The following is a 21238-nucleotide window of genomic DNA, read 5'->3' as shown; positions in this document are numbered from 1 at the left end:
AACTTGTGAAACTGGACAATACAATTCATGACTCCAATGTATCAGTTCTTTATCACAAAACAAACAATAAAGATCATGTTCCATTCCAAGATCCATGAATCCACCGAGGCTGCAAAAAATCTCACTATAGTAATGGAAACATTTTTGCACAATTTTGATATTTCCGCTTAAAATAGCTAAATAAATAGTACTTGCTCGTTCAGAAAACAAAATTGTTGACAAAACATCATTTTGTGATTCGAAAAGTTTTTCCAGAAAAGTTTGCCAATTCCACAAAATTGTCAAATGAAGAAATGTTAGTCGACCATTTCCCGAAAAATGATCTTTGGAAATAAAGGTATATGCTTCAATGTTTATTGAGGGGTAACTATAACTTCTTTTTAATATAGTTTCGTTCAAAGCATCTTTTTTCACAAGCAAGTCATACAGACATGTTTCAATTCGAGCATTTGGCAAGCAAGGGTTTTTAAATATATCAATTGCAATTTCTTGGTCGATATCGTTTTTTATTCTTTTAATGTAAGATTTCAGCAAACTTTCGTCCAATTCAACAAGAAACAAATCTTGCTTGTCGTCATTCTTAAGTCTTCCAAAAGGTCTAAGCCTATTGTGAAATATTTCCAATGGCGATACTCGTATCAAAGTTTTGGGTGATAGTTTTCCAAAGTGCCACACGATGATATCTAATAGCTTAGAATGTATCAAAGAAAATGATTGACCAACTTGTCGGTTCAGAGTTAATAATAAATTTGAGTGATTGAGCTCAGTTTCACAAGCATTGTGAATTTCATGAAGACATTGGAAGTCTTCAATTCTTTCTGTATTAAATAGATATAGAGCAAGTTTATGTTCAGCAAGGGAACAACAAACTAAGGAACAATATTCATAAATGGCCCCTGGTTTTGGGTCATCTACCAACACATCAAGCGTAGAGATAAGTTGTATATATGGATTGTCAAAAAATGGTACCAAACAATCTCGATCAGCCCACATGTTAACGTAAAGCTTACAAAGCAGAGGGAAACATTCAATGCGCTTTTCAAATATCTGCTCATGGGAAAGCAAGTCACGTTTTAAGTGAGATTCCAAGATCTGCCTTTTCTCAATGAAAGTTAAATGATGCTCTTGCCTTTCCAAACTGAATATGGCATTCGAAAAAACTTTAATTCTTCGGAATATGCGGGCGGAGCTGATAACTAAGCGACATGAAACCAGAAGTTTTGACTGAACCTTATCTTCGTTTTGCTTAAAATTTAAACATTTCTTAATGTCTTCGGAATACCTAGCCCATTCGTTAGCTTGATCATTAACTGAATATTCCCCACATGGATCATCAACTACAAAAAATTGCGGAATTCTTCTGTCGTAGTATTTCATAATTTCATCTGGACGGTCGATAGGTATGATAGAAAAGCCCTGTTTTTCCATTTTTAAAGCAATGTGATGAATAAGTGCCGATTTTCCTGATCCGGGATGGCCATCCACCACAACACATGGATGGTCTTTGATAAAGTTTTCAACAGCTATGGACGCTTTTATTTCCACATACACTTGATCTTCTTTTTCCCAGGACACTAGTTTTTCTACCATTAATTCTACAGAGAATTATAAAACCAAACCATAACCAGTTATGCGATTTCTCTTTTTTAAAAAAAAATTTTGGTTTAGAAAAAACTTTATCAAAATTGTATTTTCTTAATTTCAGTCATTTATATAGAATCACCAATTTTAGCAGGTCTAAGAAAAATACATGTATATTTTAATCATTTCATGAAAAATTTACAGAAATTATTAAAAAAAAATATCAGCCAAGTTACAAGGACAGATCATTTCACGTTCATTTTATTATTTGTTTTTTATATATATATTACCTCTAACATTCCAAGGAATCGTTTCTGACTGTTGAAAACTCAGTTGTTTTAGTTCTAATAGAAATTCTCTCTCAGACTCATCGATTGGAGAATATCGCAAAGCATTTGTTTCATTCAGTAATGCAGAACCCCCAAGTCTTCCAATAGCCTAAAAATGTTTGATTTCAAATGTGGTTAATTACTTCTCATTTAAAAGTCATGACAGAGGTTAAAATTTTTACTGTAAATCTGACAGGAAGAAATAAAAATTCGATTTAATGTCATTACAATTGCGCAAAAGTAGTGGGAAATGATTTAATAGATGTCTATGATTTCTATTAGACAAAAATACAAGAAAGCTATCGCAACTTATAAATATATAAATATATTACAGGAAAGAGTTAATTTAAGTATAAAAAATCTTAGAATGTAATTCAATTTGAATCACTTTACAGTCACATAAAAAGCGCACTAGCAATTTAGGCCAGTTGATCTCTTCAGTTGATTAGCCCAATAGAAATTAGTATACTAGAATTTTTACAAGCATACAATATTGGTTTATATCATACATTCGCTTGAATCATTTTAATATGTAAACCATATGTACACAATTAAAGAACTCAGATGCAAAGCAGTGCAAAAAGACCTAAACATGACCATCGCTAAAATAAATACTCTTTCAGAATCATTTATGAATAGTTGAGTGAAAAAATCTATATTTTCTTATTCTTTGGGTCCAATATTCAGTTTTAGTGGCATATTGAAGAAGTTAATAACTCAAAGTGCTATTTCGTTAAGTTAAAAACAAATAAGTTATGCCCCTTTTCATACTTGATAATACACATATTTCTTGTTAAAACGGTATTTTATATAATAATGCTTTATAGAAAAAAGGTGGAATAAAGTTTTCTTAGTAATGTACATGTACTAGTAATAAATACAAGATTACAAACTTCGTATCTTCAATCATATTGATGCCTGACAAAAAAAAATGAATATATTTGTTTCCAATTTTGTTGTTTGCTGCATTACATTTTTGTTGCATTAGAAACAAGAAGAATTATTTTGTGCTCTCATTTAGTATTCCTTTTCAACTGGTCTCATTGCACAAAGAGCAATCACCCGGTTTTGTCAGCCTGTGAAGACAGGAGGTTGGAAAAGACTCAGGTGTAGGATATAATACTTACTCTCAACCGCTTTTGAGATAATACAATCAATAAATCAAATAGCAAAAGTAAAAGAAAAGTTTATCTACAGTCATAAACATCACTAGTAATGACTTTGAGAATTTCAGTCTGAAGTTAAACAGCTTAAATCATCTGCGGAATGATTTTTGATGGCCAGTGTAGATGTATCCATGTTTTTAACAAAGAAAGAAAAATAAAAGGCCCATGCAGGGTCCATATCGCACACCTGAGCTAAGAAAAAGCATAAATCAGATCCGAATTGAAGAGTTTACTGAAGAGGGGGGGGGGGAGGCTGAATTCTAATATTACTTGAGAATGCATCCATATCGATACTGCATGTAACTTATTGAACATTTGTTGAGAAAAAGATTTTTAACGATTTTCTTTGTATATATTACTTTGTAATAATTTGAAATTGACTACCCATTTTTTTCCTTCTCACCCCCATTGTAGCCTTACCCTTTCCCTGGAGGTTCTTATCTGAACAAACTAGTATCTACACTACCTGAGAATGTACCATATGAATAACACTAATCATGGCTTTGAAGTACTTGAGAATTTTTTTTAATATTCCCCTATATATTCCTTTGTAATAATTTTGATCGGCCCTTGTGGTCCCACCATACCCCTGGGGGTCATGATTTGAACAAACTTGAAAATACACTACCTGAGGATGATTCAACATGAGTGCCATTTTTCCTGTCCCAAAGGTTCTTGAGAAGATTTTTTTTTCAAAAAAATCCTATATATTCATGTGTGAAACTCTGATCGGCCATTGTGCCCCCACCCTACCCTCGGGGGTCATGATTTGAAGAAAATTGAATGTACACTACCTGGGGATGATTCAACATGAGTTTCATCTTTCCTAGCCCAATGGTTCTTGAGGAGAATATTTTTTTTAAGAATAGCATTAATTTTTCACTTATTTGTTATTATCTCCCCATGGAAGATGGCGCGGCCCTCCATTTGAGAAACTTGAATGCCCTTTACCCAAGAATACTTTGTAGTAAGTTTAGTTGAAATTAGTCCATTGGTTCTTGAGAAAAAGATGAGAATGTGAAAAGATTACGACAACAAGGACGACAGACAGCGGACATTTTTTTTATCACAAAAGCTCACTTAAGCCTTCGATTCAGGTGAGCTAAAACAAGACGAAACCAGAGTGATCTGTTGGTTTACTATCGGCGATGACTTGAAAATGTTGAATCTTATAAAATTTGGGCCGTTTTATTAGGTCCAATAATATCTTTTAGTATACATTAGTTTTTTTTTAAATAAATTTGTCATAAGATTTTTTAAGGTTTGTATTCAAATAAAATGTTATAAAATCCCTTCATTTTGTTAGAATTATTATCATTGTTTAATTGTTTTTATTTTTTCCAGTGTTTGAATTTCTTGTTATTTTTAATGTGAGGCTAAATGTCTTTCCCATGTTAAGCGATTTTCATATTCTCTTATTTGGCTAAAACTAGTTTTGCTTACGCCCTCAACATCTGTCCAGCTTGAGTTGAATTTATTCATATCCATCTTTGCATCTGCTGAGTGAGCAACTTCGTTTCTGTAGAACTTGATTCTGGCTAAGTCAGCCCCGGTACTGACATCTGATGGATTAGGTAGAACATCAAATCCCCCTGCTGGTGCTGGTGTAGGTGGAATCATGTTTCGTAAAAGGCAGATTAACAGCGTAACATCAAAGTCCTTCGACATAGGTTTGTTAGCTAAACAATTGAAAAAAATAATTTTAATTGAAAGAGATAGAGAAAGAGTCAGGGATTTCGCTTAATTACAGTCTTATTGTTGTATGTAACTGAGAGACAGAGGAAGCAAAATCTGTCGATCATTTGAAGAAAAAAAAAACGAAAAATACCAGATGTCTTTGTGAAACACTATGCGCCCGGCGTCAACAAAGTTCGAAAAAGCTATTTTTTTGTATATATTTAGGTCACAGCCAATGTCACTAGGTCATTGACCTTGATATCATTTGAAAGAACTTTATCAGTGGAGTATGCATACCAAATATGAAGTCTCTATCTCTTACGGTTCAGAAGTTTTGGAGAATCTTAAAGTTGACAACAGACAAACAGATAAACAGGCAAACAGACAGGACAAAAACAATATACGCCCCGGATCTATCGATCCAGGTGCATAACAAGAAAACTTATGAGTTGAGCCGCCTTTAAACCACTACATTAGGAAAGTTTATGTTATCAATCAGTAATATTTATTGGTTTTAATTAGCACAATCGCAACATAAGTTAATATAAATATTTCATTCAATCAACAGTGAGTATTGTCCGACCTTTGGGGACCATACTAAAATATATTATGTTTGTTAAGGCTATTTTTTTCTTAATAAATTACCCTATACTTACAGATTTAAAGCGTGGATTCAGAGAGAACCATATCCGCTAGAAATATCCAACTTGATTGATAAAAAAATTTCCCTTAAACTTGATTTGATTAAAGCAAAGATATTTCACTATGCATTAGTGTGTATGTGGGGGATAGGGATGGAGGTTAAAAGTTGGTTTCCTTCACGTGTATAAATAATTTTCCTAACCATTCATCAAGGGAACATATTTCTAAATGACGTTCTGAAGGCAATGGGGTGCTTTTCTTTTCTCATTTCACTATAGAGTTTGCAATGGCAACCATTAAAAACGCCATTAGGGGGATCCAGATCCCTAATTCTCTGTTAGATCTTAAATTGATTTTCTAAAAACTGTTTTGTTTAAATCTTTTAAAAAAGAGAAAATAACCTTTTTGACATGACGTCCAAGATCATTTTAAATACGAAATTCAATATTGTCTTGATATATGCATGTACCTCCGAAAAGTGTATTCCATTGCATCTGATTTATTACTTTTCTAACTTTTAATTTTAGCAGCTTATTTTTCTCTGATGTCAGATCAGAAGCAAGGTTACTTGGAGGATGGAACGTATCAAAGAAGGTTCTAACAGCTTTTGGTGCTCTCTTCAGAACTAGATTGACAAATCGTAGACAATTGGTTTCCTCTGCTGACACAGTAGACGTAGCTCCTGAAGTCAGAGCTCCTGTACACGGAGGAATGATAGGAGTCAACGACGCCATGAGGAAATTCTGTGTCTAGTGGTGGCGATGAATATATCTTCACATTGTATATGCTTTTGAGGTGATGTTGAAGAATACTAAATAGAAATGTATTTTTTTCCGAAATTTAAAAAAAATGCAATAAATAGTCCTTATTGAATTTATATTAAATATAAACGTTGATACTAATCTGTCTAGACATCTTACGAACGAACGAACGTAACCAAAAACGGGGATCAGTCATTGTAGTCTATTGTATGCACGGTTGCATTATTGAATTCTTCAATTTTAGATAGATAAAATCCCGACAAGATACCTTAAAGCCACACCTTGTCGTAGTCTCTACCGTAACCGTACATTTCAATGGACATTTAAACGAGCAAAGGGGTTTGAGAAGGAACAGAAAAAGGAAAATTTAAAAGATGTAATTCTTTGGCATGAAATAAAAAAAGATAGTACTGTAAACCAACTTTAACTCGCTATTTCTCACTGCGAACCGGTCCTTAAAAATTATATGTCTATTTACAACAGATCCAATAAGGCTTGATCGTGAAAATTAATAATCGCGAATAAGTTTATCACTGGTGAATCACGAAATAAGGTCGTCTCGAAATAAATTTGGTCTACAGTATGTGTGGATCTAGTAGGGGTCGAAGGGGGGGGGGACATATAATTCTCACGGGTGCTAGTGGACAGCCCCTCCCCTTAACATCCCTGACCCAAAGCTATTTTTTGATTTCAATCTAAAAGCTCAAAGGCATCTCGAGATATTGCTTGAAACAAAAGTGTAACAGACGGACAGAAGTATAAGACGAACGGGGGACCAAGTATGTATACTGGAGGTTGGGATGGGGAGGTTGTCCAGTTTACAAGCACTTGTGATGTGTGCTTATGCTTTTGAAGGATGCCATGACAACTAAGTGACAACTAAGTTTTCATTTTATTTTACACAACAATTCCGCACGACAAATTAAAATCCAGGCTTTTTGAGATCATTGACAGCTGCTTCTTCAACAAAAATGGAACTCGTAAGTTTACTTACCTCGTCATTGGTCATTTGAAAAATGATTTCGTTAAAACAGCTTCTGATTGCACACATAAGTACTCTGAAGTTGACATCAAGAAGATGCTTGAGTTTCTGATTGACAATATCTATGTGGTTTTTGGAGACCAGGTATTCCATCGATCTATTGAAATTCCCATGGGTACAAATTGAGCTATGTTATTAGCAGACTTATTTTTATATTCATATGAAGCAGAATTTATGCAAAATCTTTTGCGTGAAAAGAAGAAAACACTTGTTGTGGCCTTAAACTCGAACATTTAGATATATCGACGACGTATTGTCAATTAATAATGACAATTTCCATTCCTACGTCGACACGATATATCCCTGTGAGCTTGAGATAAAAGATACCACAGAGTCCGACACTTCTGTTTCATACTTGGATATTTTACTTGAAAAAGACTAATGGTAATCTAACAACCAAGCTATATGATTAACGTGATGACTTTAACTTTTCTATCGTCAACTTCCCTTACTTATACAGCAATATACCTTCATCACCTGCATACGGAATATTTATATCTCAGTTGATTCGATACGCAAATCTTGATGAAACAAGAATATCAACAGTCTCGTTTAAAGTCATTATTTCGTAAATTCTATGGTCGATACAATGACCTTGTCAGCAAATACAATTTATCATTGAATGAAATGCTGACATACGTTTTTCATACCAATTGTTAGTCCATTATTTATACACTGAATTGACCACGGATTTCTCCCGTTATTTACTGATTATGACAACGTGCACACGGCGGGTGTGACCGGTCGGCAGGGGATGCTCACTCCTCCATGGCACCTGATCCCACCTCTGATGTTTCTGAGATCCGTGTCTGCTCTGCTCTTGTTTTGTATATTTGTTTAATGGACGTTGAGATTGAATACTGTTCGTTATTTCCATATCCTTCTTTTAACCACCGACATGTATCTCTGCTGGTGGACAATTTGTCCCCGAGGATACTTGTCGTTCGGTACTTATTCATGCATAAGTACACATAATAACGAAATGATACTGGCAGGCGCGTCGCCCAGTATAAAAAGGCGTCACTCCTTTGAGTCTATAAAGGATACAGACTCAAGGAGTTCATTTGGTGCCCCTCGGATTATCCTCAGGGATATTAAACATATGTCATATGTACAGTCTTCAGATTCCCATTTTTTGTTTAAAACCAATACATCATATACCAAATTGAAAGAGTGTAAAGTTTCTATTACAAATATATTGGATGATTCCTTTTGCGATCCAATGTCTTCGGTTTCAAAATGTTCTGTGCGAAACTGTAAAACCTGTGACATTATGATAACTGACACTTCTTTCACCAGTAATCTTACTGGACAGAGCTTCTATACCAAAACTTGGGAAAATCTGAACTGCAAATCTTCTAACGTTGTCTATGGAATAGAATGTAATCTGTGTGGACTTATTTATGTCGGCGAAACCATGGGATCGCTTAGCAAAAGAATATCAGGTCATCGATTTCAAATAAATCATGGTGGACAGCAGCTTTTATATAAACATTTTAATTCACCTGATCATTCTATTTTATCAATGAAAGTTAGAATTCTGGAAAAGATTTATCACCACACAAATAGTCCGTCGTTGAGTACACCTTTCCGAAGACAACGTGAAGAAGTTGGATTAGGAAATTAGGGACAGCCTTTCCCTATGGATGTAATAACAATGTCGATAGTGTTGGAAATCTTACAAGCCCACAATGTAATAATGTTAATGTGATGGGACTTTTTAACAATACTCAGAGACGTAAGCGTAGTCATGGACATCGTTCGTACAATAAACCTGCAATGCACGACGTCTCTTTTGATTCATTACTACCTTACGTAAATCAACAGTTAGGTCTACATCATATTCGAACCAAATTTTACTCTGTCCATTTGGAACTTTTAAATAGTCTTCTTGAAAAGACCAAGGAACATCCAAATTTAGATTCCTCGACACCTGAATATAGGCTCGGTTCTGTGATTATGGATATTGCATATCATAGGCTTTTTAAACTCGCACGTTTCACGCACGTTTCACGGAAGAAAATGCAGCTAAAACAATCCGTCTTTTCCCTAAACTTTAATATTCCAATAAAGGAATTGACGCGGTTAATATTGGACTTTTACGAGGAGCGCTGACTTTTACAGTTAACGCTTACTTTTACACAAGGGATATGTACGGTAGCTCCTTTACCATATAAATATCAGCTAAACATTTAATTAAACGGAGAAAACGGTTATTTCAATGCACATGTAAGTTGTCCTTGAAGAAAACATAACGACCCTACCCTCAGCTTCCGGTCTTTACAAGTTAGTGCCCTTAACACCATTTCTATGACCACAAGAAAGGTTTTCGTATGCATTATCAATTCTGTACTTCCGTACATGATACAAGTTTAAATGTCCAAGTAAACGTCAACTGAAGAAGTCAGTGCTTCTCGTAAAAGTCCATTAGTAATATTCTTAATCACAATAGGGTCCAGTCTTGTATTCCACCATATTTCAAGTTAAAAACTACACCTTTTATTTCCTACATCGACCATTGATTCCAAACTTTTCAATTACAAAAACACTTTACATGGCCTGGATATCGACAATCTGAAAAATAATCCCCTTTCGTGTTCATGCTTTCTTCGCCCTATAACTATAGTCCTGCTGGACACGTTATTACAGGTGACGTAAAAATAGTTCGTAATGAGGACCTTAGATCACTTATTTTAAAAGGTCCTAAATATAGGGAACCCCGATCCTTCAAATTGCGTCGGAATTTCATAAATATTATGGATTCTGTTGAAAATTACGCCAGACGATGGGCTAGATATGAAAAAGAAGACATTGACACCTTGTCAGAATGGATTAAATGTATCAGATCCATGTTAAAGTCACGTATTAAAAGATTGAGGGGCAAAATGAAAACCATCTATCCTTCTGTGTTCGATAAACCAGAAGTGAAAAAAAAAACTAAATAGATTACACGATCAGTACGTACTGGTTCCTGCCGACAAAGCAGGTAACAACATTGTCTTCGTTTGTAAGGCTCATTATATAAATTGCATTCTAGAAGAACTTGCATTTAATTCGACAAGTGTTAATCCTTCTTATACATGTACATATACTTCTCTTTCTAAGGAAGAACTTCTTCAAAATCACCTGTAAATTTTGAATACTTTTACTATTCCACAGAGCCAAAATGAATTTGAACTTTCCTATATATATTGGATTCCGAAACTTCATAAGAATCTTTACAAACAAAGATACATAGCAGATTATAGTAAATGTTCAACCAAGCCTCTTTCTTTACTTCTCACTAAAATATTGACAGTAGTGAAAGAAAAACTTCAAGAGTACTGTACAACTATATATTCAAGAAGTGGTGTTAATCAGATGTGGATACTTAAAAATTCTAAAGAACTTTTTGACAATTTGAAATCACAAAACCTTACAAAAATCAACAACATAAAAACTTACGACTTTTCAACTATATACACAACAATTCCGCACGACAAATTTAAATCCAAGCTTTTTGAGATCATTGTCAGCTGCTTCTTCAACAAAAATGGAACTCGTAAATTTACTTACCTCGTCATTGGTCATTTGAAAAATTATTTCGTTAAAACAGATTCTGATTGCACACATAAGTACTCTAAAGTTGACATCAAGAAGATGCTTGAGTTTCTGATTGACAATATCTATGTGGTTTTTGGAGACCAGGTATTCCAACAATCTATTGAAATTCCCATGGGTACAAATTGCGCTCTGTTATGAGCAGACTTATTTTTATATTCATATGAAGCAGAATTTATGCAAAATCTTTTGCGTGAAAAGAAGAAAACACTTGCTGTGGCCTTCAACTCGACATTTAGATATATCGACGACGTATTGTCAATTAATAATGACAATTTCCATTCCTACGCCGACACGATATATCCCTGTGAGCTTGAGATAAAAGATACCACAGAGTCCGACACTTCTGCTTCATACTTGGATATTTTACTTGAAAAAGACACTAATGGTAATCTAACAACCAAGCTATATGATAAACGTGATGACTTTAACCTTTCTATCGTCAACTTCCCTTACTTATGCAGCAATATACCTTCATCACCTGCATACGGAGTATTTATATCTCAGTTGATTCGATACGCAAGAGCATGCTCTACGTATGAACAATTTCTTAAACGAGGTAAATTATTGACAAGCAAGTTGATGAAACAAGAATATCAACAGTCTCGTTTAAAGTCATCATTTCGTAAATTCTATGGTCGATACAATGACCTTGTCAGCAAATACAATTTATCATTGAATGAAATGCTGACATACGTTTTTCATACCAATTGTTAGTCCATTATTTATACACTGAATTGACCACGGATTTTTGTCCGTTATTTCCTGATTATGACAACGTGCACACGGCGGGTGTGACCGGTCGGCAGGTGATGCTCACTCCTCCATGGCACCTGATCTCACCTCTGATGTTTCAGAGGTCCGTGTTTGCTCTGCTCTTGTTTTGTATATTTGTTTAATGGACGTTGAGATTGAATACTGTTCGTTATTTCCATATCCTTCATTCACACTTTTAAAAGTCAGGTATCCTTTTGTCGGTATTCTGGAATCAATCTTTTTTTTCTTTTACAACAGGATATTGAACATATATTTTTCCTTACATAGAAGCAAGTTATAATTTCGGTTTTAGTTTTATATGTATATTGGACCTTCGGTCAAGATAACTCTGTGTGTGGATGGTCAAAGTATAAAAAGTATCTTTTAATTTTATAGTTTGACGATTGATGCATGGTTTACAAACAACGACATAGAGGAGCATAACTTTAAAAAAAGAAAAGAACTTTACTTAGAGAAATGTACCACCCTACATAAATGCACATTTTCAGCCTTTTTTATAATCAAGAGGTTGGGGGTAAGCCCCCCTCCTGAAGTCAATATTAATCAATATATTATATTACAGAAACTTAGCTGCTGTATACTTGTGTCCCCTCAATAAAAAGAAATCATTTTGGCTTCCTAAAGAATTGTTTGGTAGTGAATCTGAACTAAAAATGTTTGGTTGTGCCCCCCAAATGAAATTGCTTGCTTTATACATGTTACATATATAAAATAAAAGCAGTGCAAGATAATTTGGTTAAGGTTGCCATTTAATACATCATCTAACAAGATATTGTCTACCATGAATGCTCGTTTATTTCTTTGAAGTGACATTTGAATAAATTTAAAGAAGAATCTTTCTCTTCCTCTCTCTCTAAATCTCAATACAAGACACTTATTAAATCGCACTACCTAATAACTTGATTGCACAGGTGTTTTTTTCAAGCTGTAAAAAGTAACTTTTCCCCATATGGACAAGGCGCACACTACGAGCATTTTGTAAAACGGTTAATCACTGACTCATGACAACATGTTTCCTAATCTGTCTGAAGTATTATGGTGTATTTTCTTCTATTTATTTGATTTTTTATAACATTGTAAGTGATTACAATAAAATTGACATGAGCAATTTTCAATAACAAATTGGTTAAAAAACTATGCGTTCTCTTTACAAATATACTTATTTCTTCGATTTTAAACTTTATATGGGTGCAATCACTTGTCCCGAGGAAACTATCGAGATAGAGGAAATTAAGGTGAGCTACATTGGTTTGTAAGATGTCGGTGTTTCTCTTCTAAGAGGATATGACAAATGTAAATGAAATACATGAGTTTCTCCAAATCTTATTTTGCATTGGTAACGTCTCGATATAAGTTAAAGATTTTCGAGAGGGAAGTTAGGGTCTCTTCACCTTGTCATTATAATTTTATTGGAACGTACAAAAACTGTATTTATTTTCATTTCATATACTTTTTTTTATATTCACCTTTATATTCAGCTATAACTACAATGTTGCCATGTTATTTCAGATGGGAGACATACATTTACTGAAGTATATGTCATTCTTATTTTTGAATTGTAAATTTCACGGAAACAGTTTTACAGTATAAGTAATTTGGATAAAAAGAAAATGTCAGCTAAGACTTCTATCAAGAATTAATATATTTTAAATTTTTCTCACATATTCATAGACCTCTGATTCTTCGATATATAATTACGCATTATTCTACGCTCCTTCAAAACAAGAATCAATAATTAAAAAATACCTATCTGAGATTAAGGGTATGCTGCCTCTCTAATATTTTAGGTAGTTGATTCATTCATCGTTTAAGGTTTCCTGACGTTAGCAAGGTACGAGATACATTAAAATGAAATGCAATTATGGAGCAATTCACTATCACAGCACAAAAACAATATATTTAAATGTGTTTTATTTAAAATGCTACTTGAGTTCAAAAAGGTTCATAAAAGTATAATACAACATGAATATATGTACATGTACATATTGATATAATTAGATGATTTATAATAGATCATAATTCTTCCTTTTTAGTTGCACACATGAATCCATACATACTCTGTAATCATTTTGTCGTGGTCAATGTCCCCAAATGCCAACTCCAATAAACTTATGGCTTATGAGACTTAAAAAACCTTATTCCTATTTTCTGCATTGTAATTTTAAGATCGAAATTTTCTATCTTAACATAGAATATTGCTCATGTTTCTATTATGAAAATTTTAAAGCAATTTGGGTTATGAATTATATGGAGTAGACAAAATCTTAGATATTTTTTAAGGAATTGAAAAGTTATGTTTTTATTTAGCATTTTTTATAAACAACTTCAAGCTTACTTGTATATCTCAAATCCTGTTTTCCAATACCTGGATTCTCAAAACGATTATTTAAGTAGAAAATGAAAGCACTTCTAGTATTAACTTTATTTGATATATGAAAAGGGAAAGAGGCTGATAGGCAATTCATTGACATAAACCTATGAATTTACGAGAATGTACTCAGTAGTATTGCATGTACCTAGTTAAGCACAGCAATGTAATATGTTGTAGGTACTACCGTTGAAGGGCGCGCAGATACTTATTCAGTTTTCAATTAAAATCAAGCTCATCAAACAGCACGCCTATAATGTTCGTCTAGATCAAACGTCACAGGACGTCGTTTGTGAGTTGTATTACCAAAATTACTTTCAATGTTTTTTTTTTCATTATTTCTTTTTAACTTATCTGCAAAATAAAATATGGAAATAACTAACAGTATTCAATCTTCAGTCAATTCAGTCCATTAAACAAATATACTAAATAAGAGCAGAGCAAACACGGACCTCCGAAACATCAGAGGTGGGATCAGGTGCCATGGAGGAGTGAGCATTCCCTGCCGACCGGTCACACCCGCCAAGTGCTCGTTGTCATAATCAGGAAATAACGAAAAAATCCGTGGTCAATTCAGTGTATGGACTAACAATTGGTATGAAAAACGTCAGCCAGCATTTCATTCAATGATAAATTGTATTTGCTGACAAGGTCATTGTATCGACCATAGAATTTACGAATTGATGACTTTAAACGAGACTTTTGGTATTTTTGTTTCATCAACTTGCTTGTCAATAATTTACTTCGTTTAAGAAATTGTTCATACGTAGAGCATGCTCTTGCGTATCGAATCAACTGAGATATAAATACTCCGTATGCAGGTGATGAAGGTATATTGCTGCATAAGTAAGGGAAGTTGACGATAGAAAAGTTAAAGTCATCACGTTTATCATATACGAGGGTTGATCCAAAAGTTCGTGGAATTTCTTTCTAAAATTTTATCGTAATTTGATGAAAACAAACAATAGGCATGTTTATAATATAGAGTCATACTTCAACAATATTGAAAAAATTTCGACCCGTTCCCATTACCAATAAGGTCACACGAGCTTTCTGAAAATGGATAGTTGTGAAACCCGGGGGAGACTTCGACGTAACGCCAAGTTAGGTATGTTACGTCATGTTTCAGAAGCATCTCACCCTACCCTAATTCGAATACGTAATTCTACAAAATACTGCCCTTTGTCCATTTTTTTCTCAAGAAAAGCCTGGGTATCATGTCGTACCAACTTTAATATCTTCATTTTTCACTTATATTTCAAAATACTTCCCATCTTTCCATATGAAGTTCCAATTTCAGTAGCAATGTCAAGAACAGTACGTCAGCCGACAACGTCCATTAAGTTAACGCTTAATTTTAATTTGTCTAGGGGGTAAACACTTAAAATAGAGCTTCCAAAAGTCGGCCACACCTTTAATCAACGTCCATGGGAGTTCTATTTTTCTTAAATTTCTTAGACACTGGAACCGAGTAGCTAAATACATTTTTTCCAATCCTATGTCAATAATATACACGCTTAAGATAAAAAGATCCCGGGATTTTTCATAAAACTTATGACTTGACCGAAATTTGACGTTGTCTTACAACCTAAAGATGAACAATAAATCTTCAACTAATGAACTAAATATCCAGTAAAATCAGTAAAAATCTCACACAAAGGTTAATAAAAGATCAAGCAATCGTAATAATGGCATAATTTTCATTTTCTATAACACATAGGGCGATTTTATTCTCATTTCAAGAATTAAGAATTAAATTGATAATAAACGTGTTGATGTCTCCCCCGCATTCCAAAAGATCCGTTTCTATGGCAACTGCCATAGAGTAACTATCGCGAATATTTAAAATATTTTTTTTTATTTAAGATATTCAACAAGTGTCTATATTCTCATTTGTAATTTTCAATCAATTTCAATTATAAATGAATGAAATATGAAGAAATTCCACGAACTTTTGGATCAACCCTCGTAGCTTTGTTGTTAGATTACCATTAGTGTCTTTTTCAAGTAAAATATCCAAGTTTGAAGTAGACGTGTCGGACTCTGTGGTATTAAATCTCTTTTAAACCAAGGCGAGGTTTTTTGGGTTTTTTTTCCTGAACTTTTGTTGTCATTCTCGCGGGAACTTAGCTTAAGAAAGTGATGCATTGTGGGTCTATAGTTTTATAACAAAAAAAATCATTTCAATCAATGTGCAAGTCCGACATTCCCTTTGCCAATTTGTTGTCGATAAGGCTCGCCCAGTTTTCGCTTGATATGAATAACTTAATAAATTTCTACCATATAAGGCTACTCCGTCTTTATTATTGCAGCAAAGAACTTTATTCATTAATAACCAAGATTTGCCCCCCCCCCCCCAATCAAACTTTGATGGAGATATATTTAATTAAGTTTTGAAACAGGGGAGTATATGCTGACTTCAGAGCACTGAAAATTTTCATAAGTAATGACGCCATATGTACGTAATGACATCACAAACATGACGTAAAATTCAGTTTTTTATGAATTTTACAGAAAAATGGACATATTTTGTCGATATTTTGAGTAAAAGTCAAAGAGTGCATGTGTGTTCAGGATCAATATTTTGATATAATGTGTAGAATGATATTATCAATGAAATATGTCAATATTGTTTCTGAACAAACTTGCGCTCTGTAAATTTTAAAGCCAAAATTGTTGAAATTTTGTTCATTCTGTCCTCTTTCTGAAAAAGGATATAAAATCGGACTAGCATGTCGTCAACATGACGGTCTGCATCTTCCTGCATATGTATTGGCAATCGTCTTGGATGCTGCTTAATGGGAGTTTTCGTACCAGTATCGATTAGTATGTTCCGTTATCTTGGTTTGACCAAGATCAGCATCAGTCGCAGCAAATAGACTCGAATACTTTCTTAACAGTCCTCTTACTGCCTTGGCATCCCCTGTGGTCAATTCCTTGCTTGACCTGATACAGGTCCTGTACATGAGAAGGCAGCTATCCTACCTTGTAAATGTGACTGTCCTTTTCATACACAGGTGCAAAAACATCACACATGGGAATTATTTCGCTACATGGAGAGATTGTGATATTGGCAGCTAGGGTACCCTAACAGCAACCTATTTTCCCTTCAAATGACAATTTTACCCGCTTGCTTCCTATCAGCATAGAAGAATTTGGCAAATCAAGCGAGCAATTGTTAGTAGTAAGAAAATCAAGTCCTGATATGCCATCAATGCCAACATCAATTACTGTAAATTTCTGATTGATTGTTAGGGCAGACGACAGTAAAGAAATTGAGATAGAACCTTCTACATTCATTGCAGTCCCATCTGCCGCAAGAACGTCCTGGTTGACCTTGTCAAGAACTGTCTTTGTATCACCCATCCCATGGTGATGGGGAAATGATGCTAACGGTTGCCCCAGTGTCGATTAGAAACTTCACTTTATTACCCTTTATCGTAGCATCAACAAATATACCGGCTTCCCCTGCCTTCCGACTTACACCAGCTCTACTTGCATCTTTGTCTGCCCCCATACATTGTCTTGGAAAATAGGTGGGCTTTTCTTTCTCTTGAAACCTTAACTTCTTCTGCATATTTTGATAAGAGTAATAATCTTTCTTCATGTGGCCCTTTTTCTTGCAAAAGTTGCAAATTATGTTTGACGATGTACTCTTTGTAGATTTTGAGTTTTGTACTGCCATCTTCATTGATTTCATTTCCTCTTGCATGTCACGTACTACCTTCAACAGCGTGGTTACAGTGTCTTTGTCTGATTCCAATGGCTGGTTGGCCTCTCTTAAATAACCTTTATCTTCCTGGAGACGTCTTTCAGCAGAATTAAATGCATCTAACTGCACATCATGGCGTATCGCATCATTCAGGTTAACAGGCCTGGCTTGTTTGATGCGGATCCTCATGTTGCTGTCCTTCAATACATCAACAAGTTGCTCTTTCACAAGGGTTTCTCTGACATCTATCGGGGCAGTAGGATACGCGGGCTTGGGCAGCCTGCGTACATCCTGCCCTAACTCTGGTAATGTTTCAGAAGCCCGCTGTCTCCTTTCTCGTAATTGAGCCCTGTACAACTCTGTTTGGTTAGGTGGCAGAAACCAGTCCTCCAGTGACCTGGATAATAACCTGTAGTTACATTTTTCTCCTTGTGTAAGACTACCCAGCACAGCCTGTGCTCGACCTAGTAGGGAAACAGCTAAGTACATGCCTTTCTCAGAGGTTGACAAACCATTCAATTCAGCACATACATCAAAATGAGATTTGAAGTCTAACCATGAGGTAGTACCAGCAAACTTATCTGGCTAAACATGGTTGACATGTTGATCAACATTTGCCCTTACATCAGGTCTGCGTGTAGTAATATTTGTAAACAGAGGGTCATCCTGCTTATTTCTAATATAAGGTGTACTTGTTAAGGAAAACCTATCTGGAGTCTTGTCATCAGATCTACCTACGCTAATGCGGCTCTCAAGCTCTCTTCTTTGAGATATATCAGTATGTAGAGTGGTCGTCCTAACTAATTTAGATTTCGCACCAATTGCCTCATAATATTCATCATCTAAGGTTGTACGCCTGCTTTCAGGTAGACCTGAATCTTTAGCGGTCTTTCTTTTACTTTCATCGAAGCTAGCCTGAAGCTTACTTAGATCTCTTTCAATTTTAGTAAGGTCATTCATACTATCCATACTAACAAATACGATTTTTGGTAGCTACAGTTTGTACTAAAGTTAACAAGGAAATTATTAGAAATAAAATTAAGCACCCCAAATCCCACCGCTGCCACAAAATTTTGTAACGTGTCGAACGGAATATAAGATAGCAATCGGGGATCGTACCTTGTCGATTCTAGGTTTTGGGGGATGATTTGCAATATAATATAATTTTTCTTAATAAATGATTGACAAATGATAACAAAGGCCTGCAAAATATACAAATAAATGGCCAACCTTATCTAGGTTAATAATCACGACGACAATATTCAAAGGTGAATCAAATAATTACAGATCATTATGACAGTGGGTAGACTATCCCTAACGCTGGCAAACCTCGGACTGACGCTTGTACTGCAGCCTCATTCAGGACACAGTCAGTACAAGTGACAGCCCGTCAACTGCTGTGCACACTGTTAGCCTTATTCAGGCAGACACACTGCACACAACAGCCTGGTTGCCAGACAGGTCGACAAGACGGATTACAGCTGTGGTGGCTAACCTCTGTTGCTGGTTAGCCTCTGAATGGCTTGCCACTCGAAAAAAAACAACAGCCTTTATTTATTACTTTTCTTTTTAGCCTAGACCTTACTTATTTTATAAGGTCGACTTCTTTCGTAAGCTGACTTTATAGTCTCGCTTACTACAAGCGAGTGCAGTGATCGTCGCAAAACGACGCTCGTAACTGTGAGCTCTAACGACAACGCCTGGGCGAAGAGAAAATTCGGACTACTGCACATTCATTCTTTAGAATTTTTTGCTGCAGTAATTTTGACCCACAATGCATCACTTAGCAAAGTTTCGTTCTCGCGAGAATGACGGCAAATGTTCAACAAAAAGTTTTCCCGCTTTCATTAAATGGATACATATTGAAGACAAATTGTAAACGAAACTTTTTTCATTAACTTTTAGCACTGCTCAGCTTTTTCTTGGTATTTATAACTTACATACGACGTCATTCACGTTCACGTTCTTCACGGACAACCCTCACATAAGGTTAGATATTTTCAACCTAAATTTCACACGAAAAATTTCCTGTAAAATTCTGTATTGCACTGTTAAAATTTCCCTTTCTGAAAGGGTAGCAATAAGATATGAGTGATTATTCAACATCATGCGTGCTGTTTGAGACGAGGTGGTCCTTTAATATTTGTATGCCATGATTGTCTATGTGTTAATTTTAATTGGTTTCATACAGAAATAATGGTACAAAACGTGAAAGCAAGAAATCTAAAAAAAAATATTGTAAAGATACATAAAAAAGGTAACATAACGGAATACTATTACGTTTGTAGTTATAATGAAGCATCCAAAAAGATTTGCTAGACAACCATTACATATACAAGGTAGAGTACACAGTACACGCGTTCACTTAAGCATGTATTTAAAGTGAAACATAACTTGTACAGAGAGATGATTTTTTTTAAATAATGAAATTACTTCAAAAACTAAAATGCAATATACCAGAAGCACACACAATTCGTAAACTTTCGTCATAACATATTTATTCAACGTCATATCTTTGGAGTTTTATGAAGAGACTTACTTTCACATTCGACAGCTGACTTTTACATTTTAGTATATGGAGTTTGTATGTGTTTAAATTGTAAAAGTCAGTCGTCAACTGTAAAAGTAAGTCTCTTCATAAAACTCCATAAAGGGATCTATCAGACATAATTTAACAATTAATTCAAGTACTATGAATTTCTTCTGAAAAAAAATGCATCTTCAGTTAAACTCGTTTCGTACGAACACAAATATAGCGAATTCACGGTTATAGCGAAGATTTTCTGGGTCCCCGGTAAAATTCTTAACAAATATTTGTAAAATTTAACGGCTATAACGAACTCTGATATAACAAATTTTCGGATATAGCAAACTGATTTTGAGTCCCGTTGAGGTAAAATATAGTTTAATTAACATCTTTTATAACGAACTTTCAAAGATTTGCTTTTAGTATTTGTATATAAAATTTAACGCATAAGAAAACCGTAGTTATCAAAGGTATGTTTTGTGTTAGTTGCTTTCCTAACATAGTTGGTAGTTATACTTGAAGGAAAACATGCATATTGCGAATTTGCAATATATGGTTATACGAATTCGTTACACAAATTACGGATATAGTATATTCACAGTTCCCCAGAACATTGCTATACTGACACGCAAAAGAAACGCAACACCCGACTTTAGGGGGAAATAAATATGTAAAGTAAAGAATTTTGTATCTTAAAATTATGAATATCTTCATTTTGGTAAACATCGGTAATTTAACGGTTGAACGATTTCCATACCATAACCGGAAGTCAAGTTTGAGTCTGCTTAACATAAATCAAAAATTGCATGTTTAACAAATCATTTGGCAATATTCTGGAGTTTTGAGGGTTTTTTTTACTGTTCATCATAAGTAATGCAGCATTATTTCAAAAAATAAACTCTCCTTTCGTTTCCCGTAACGATGCTAAGGCTACTTGAAAATGGTATGTGTACGCATTTCCATGGCTCTAGCTGGAAAATTTTTTATGTAAAGTTGATGGAGAGTTGCTAATGCAAAATTTCACTACATTAAGCCTCAAAAGGGTCTTACGTATCA

At 34.6% G+C, this 21238-nt stretch overlaps 1 protein-coding gene across 4 annotated transcripts in view; it reads right to left on the bottom strand.

Moving 5' to 3' along the window:
* The window catches only part of LOC134276729 (uncharacterized), a 108227-nt gene that overhangs the window by 76342 nt on the left and 10647 nt on the right, over positions 1–21238 (bottom strand). Inside the window, exon 2 of one of the 4 annotated variants that reach the window (XM_062759047.1) lies at positions 4520–4755. The exons of the other annotated variants lie outside the window; for them this stretch is intronic. Within the exon in view, the coding sequence (XP_062615031.1) occupies positions 4520–4755 (236 nt within the window). The remainder of the gene's footprint in view (positions 1–4519; positions 4756–21238) is intronic. 4 annotated transcript variants of the gene reach the window in all.

This window comes from Saccostrea cucullata, unplaced genomic scaffold (genome assembly GCF_032062105.1).
Source record: "Saccostrea cucullata isolate Sc308-1 unplaced genomic scaffold, CSIRO_AGI_Scuc_v1 ctg2261, whole genome shotgun sequence".
Lineage (NCBI taxonomy): Eukaryota > Metazoa > Mollusca > Bivalvia > Ostreida > Ostreidae > Saccostrea > Saccostrea cuccullata.
The sequence above is the reverse complement of the archived record's forward strand: the minus strand, read 5'-3'. Positions and strand labels throughout refer to the sequence as shown.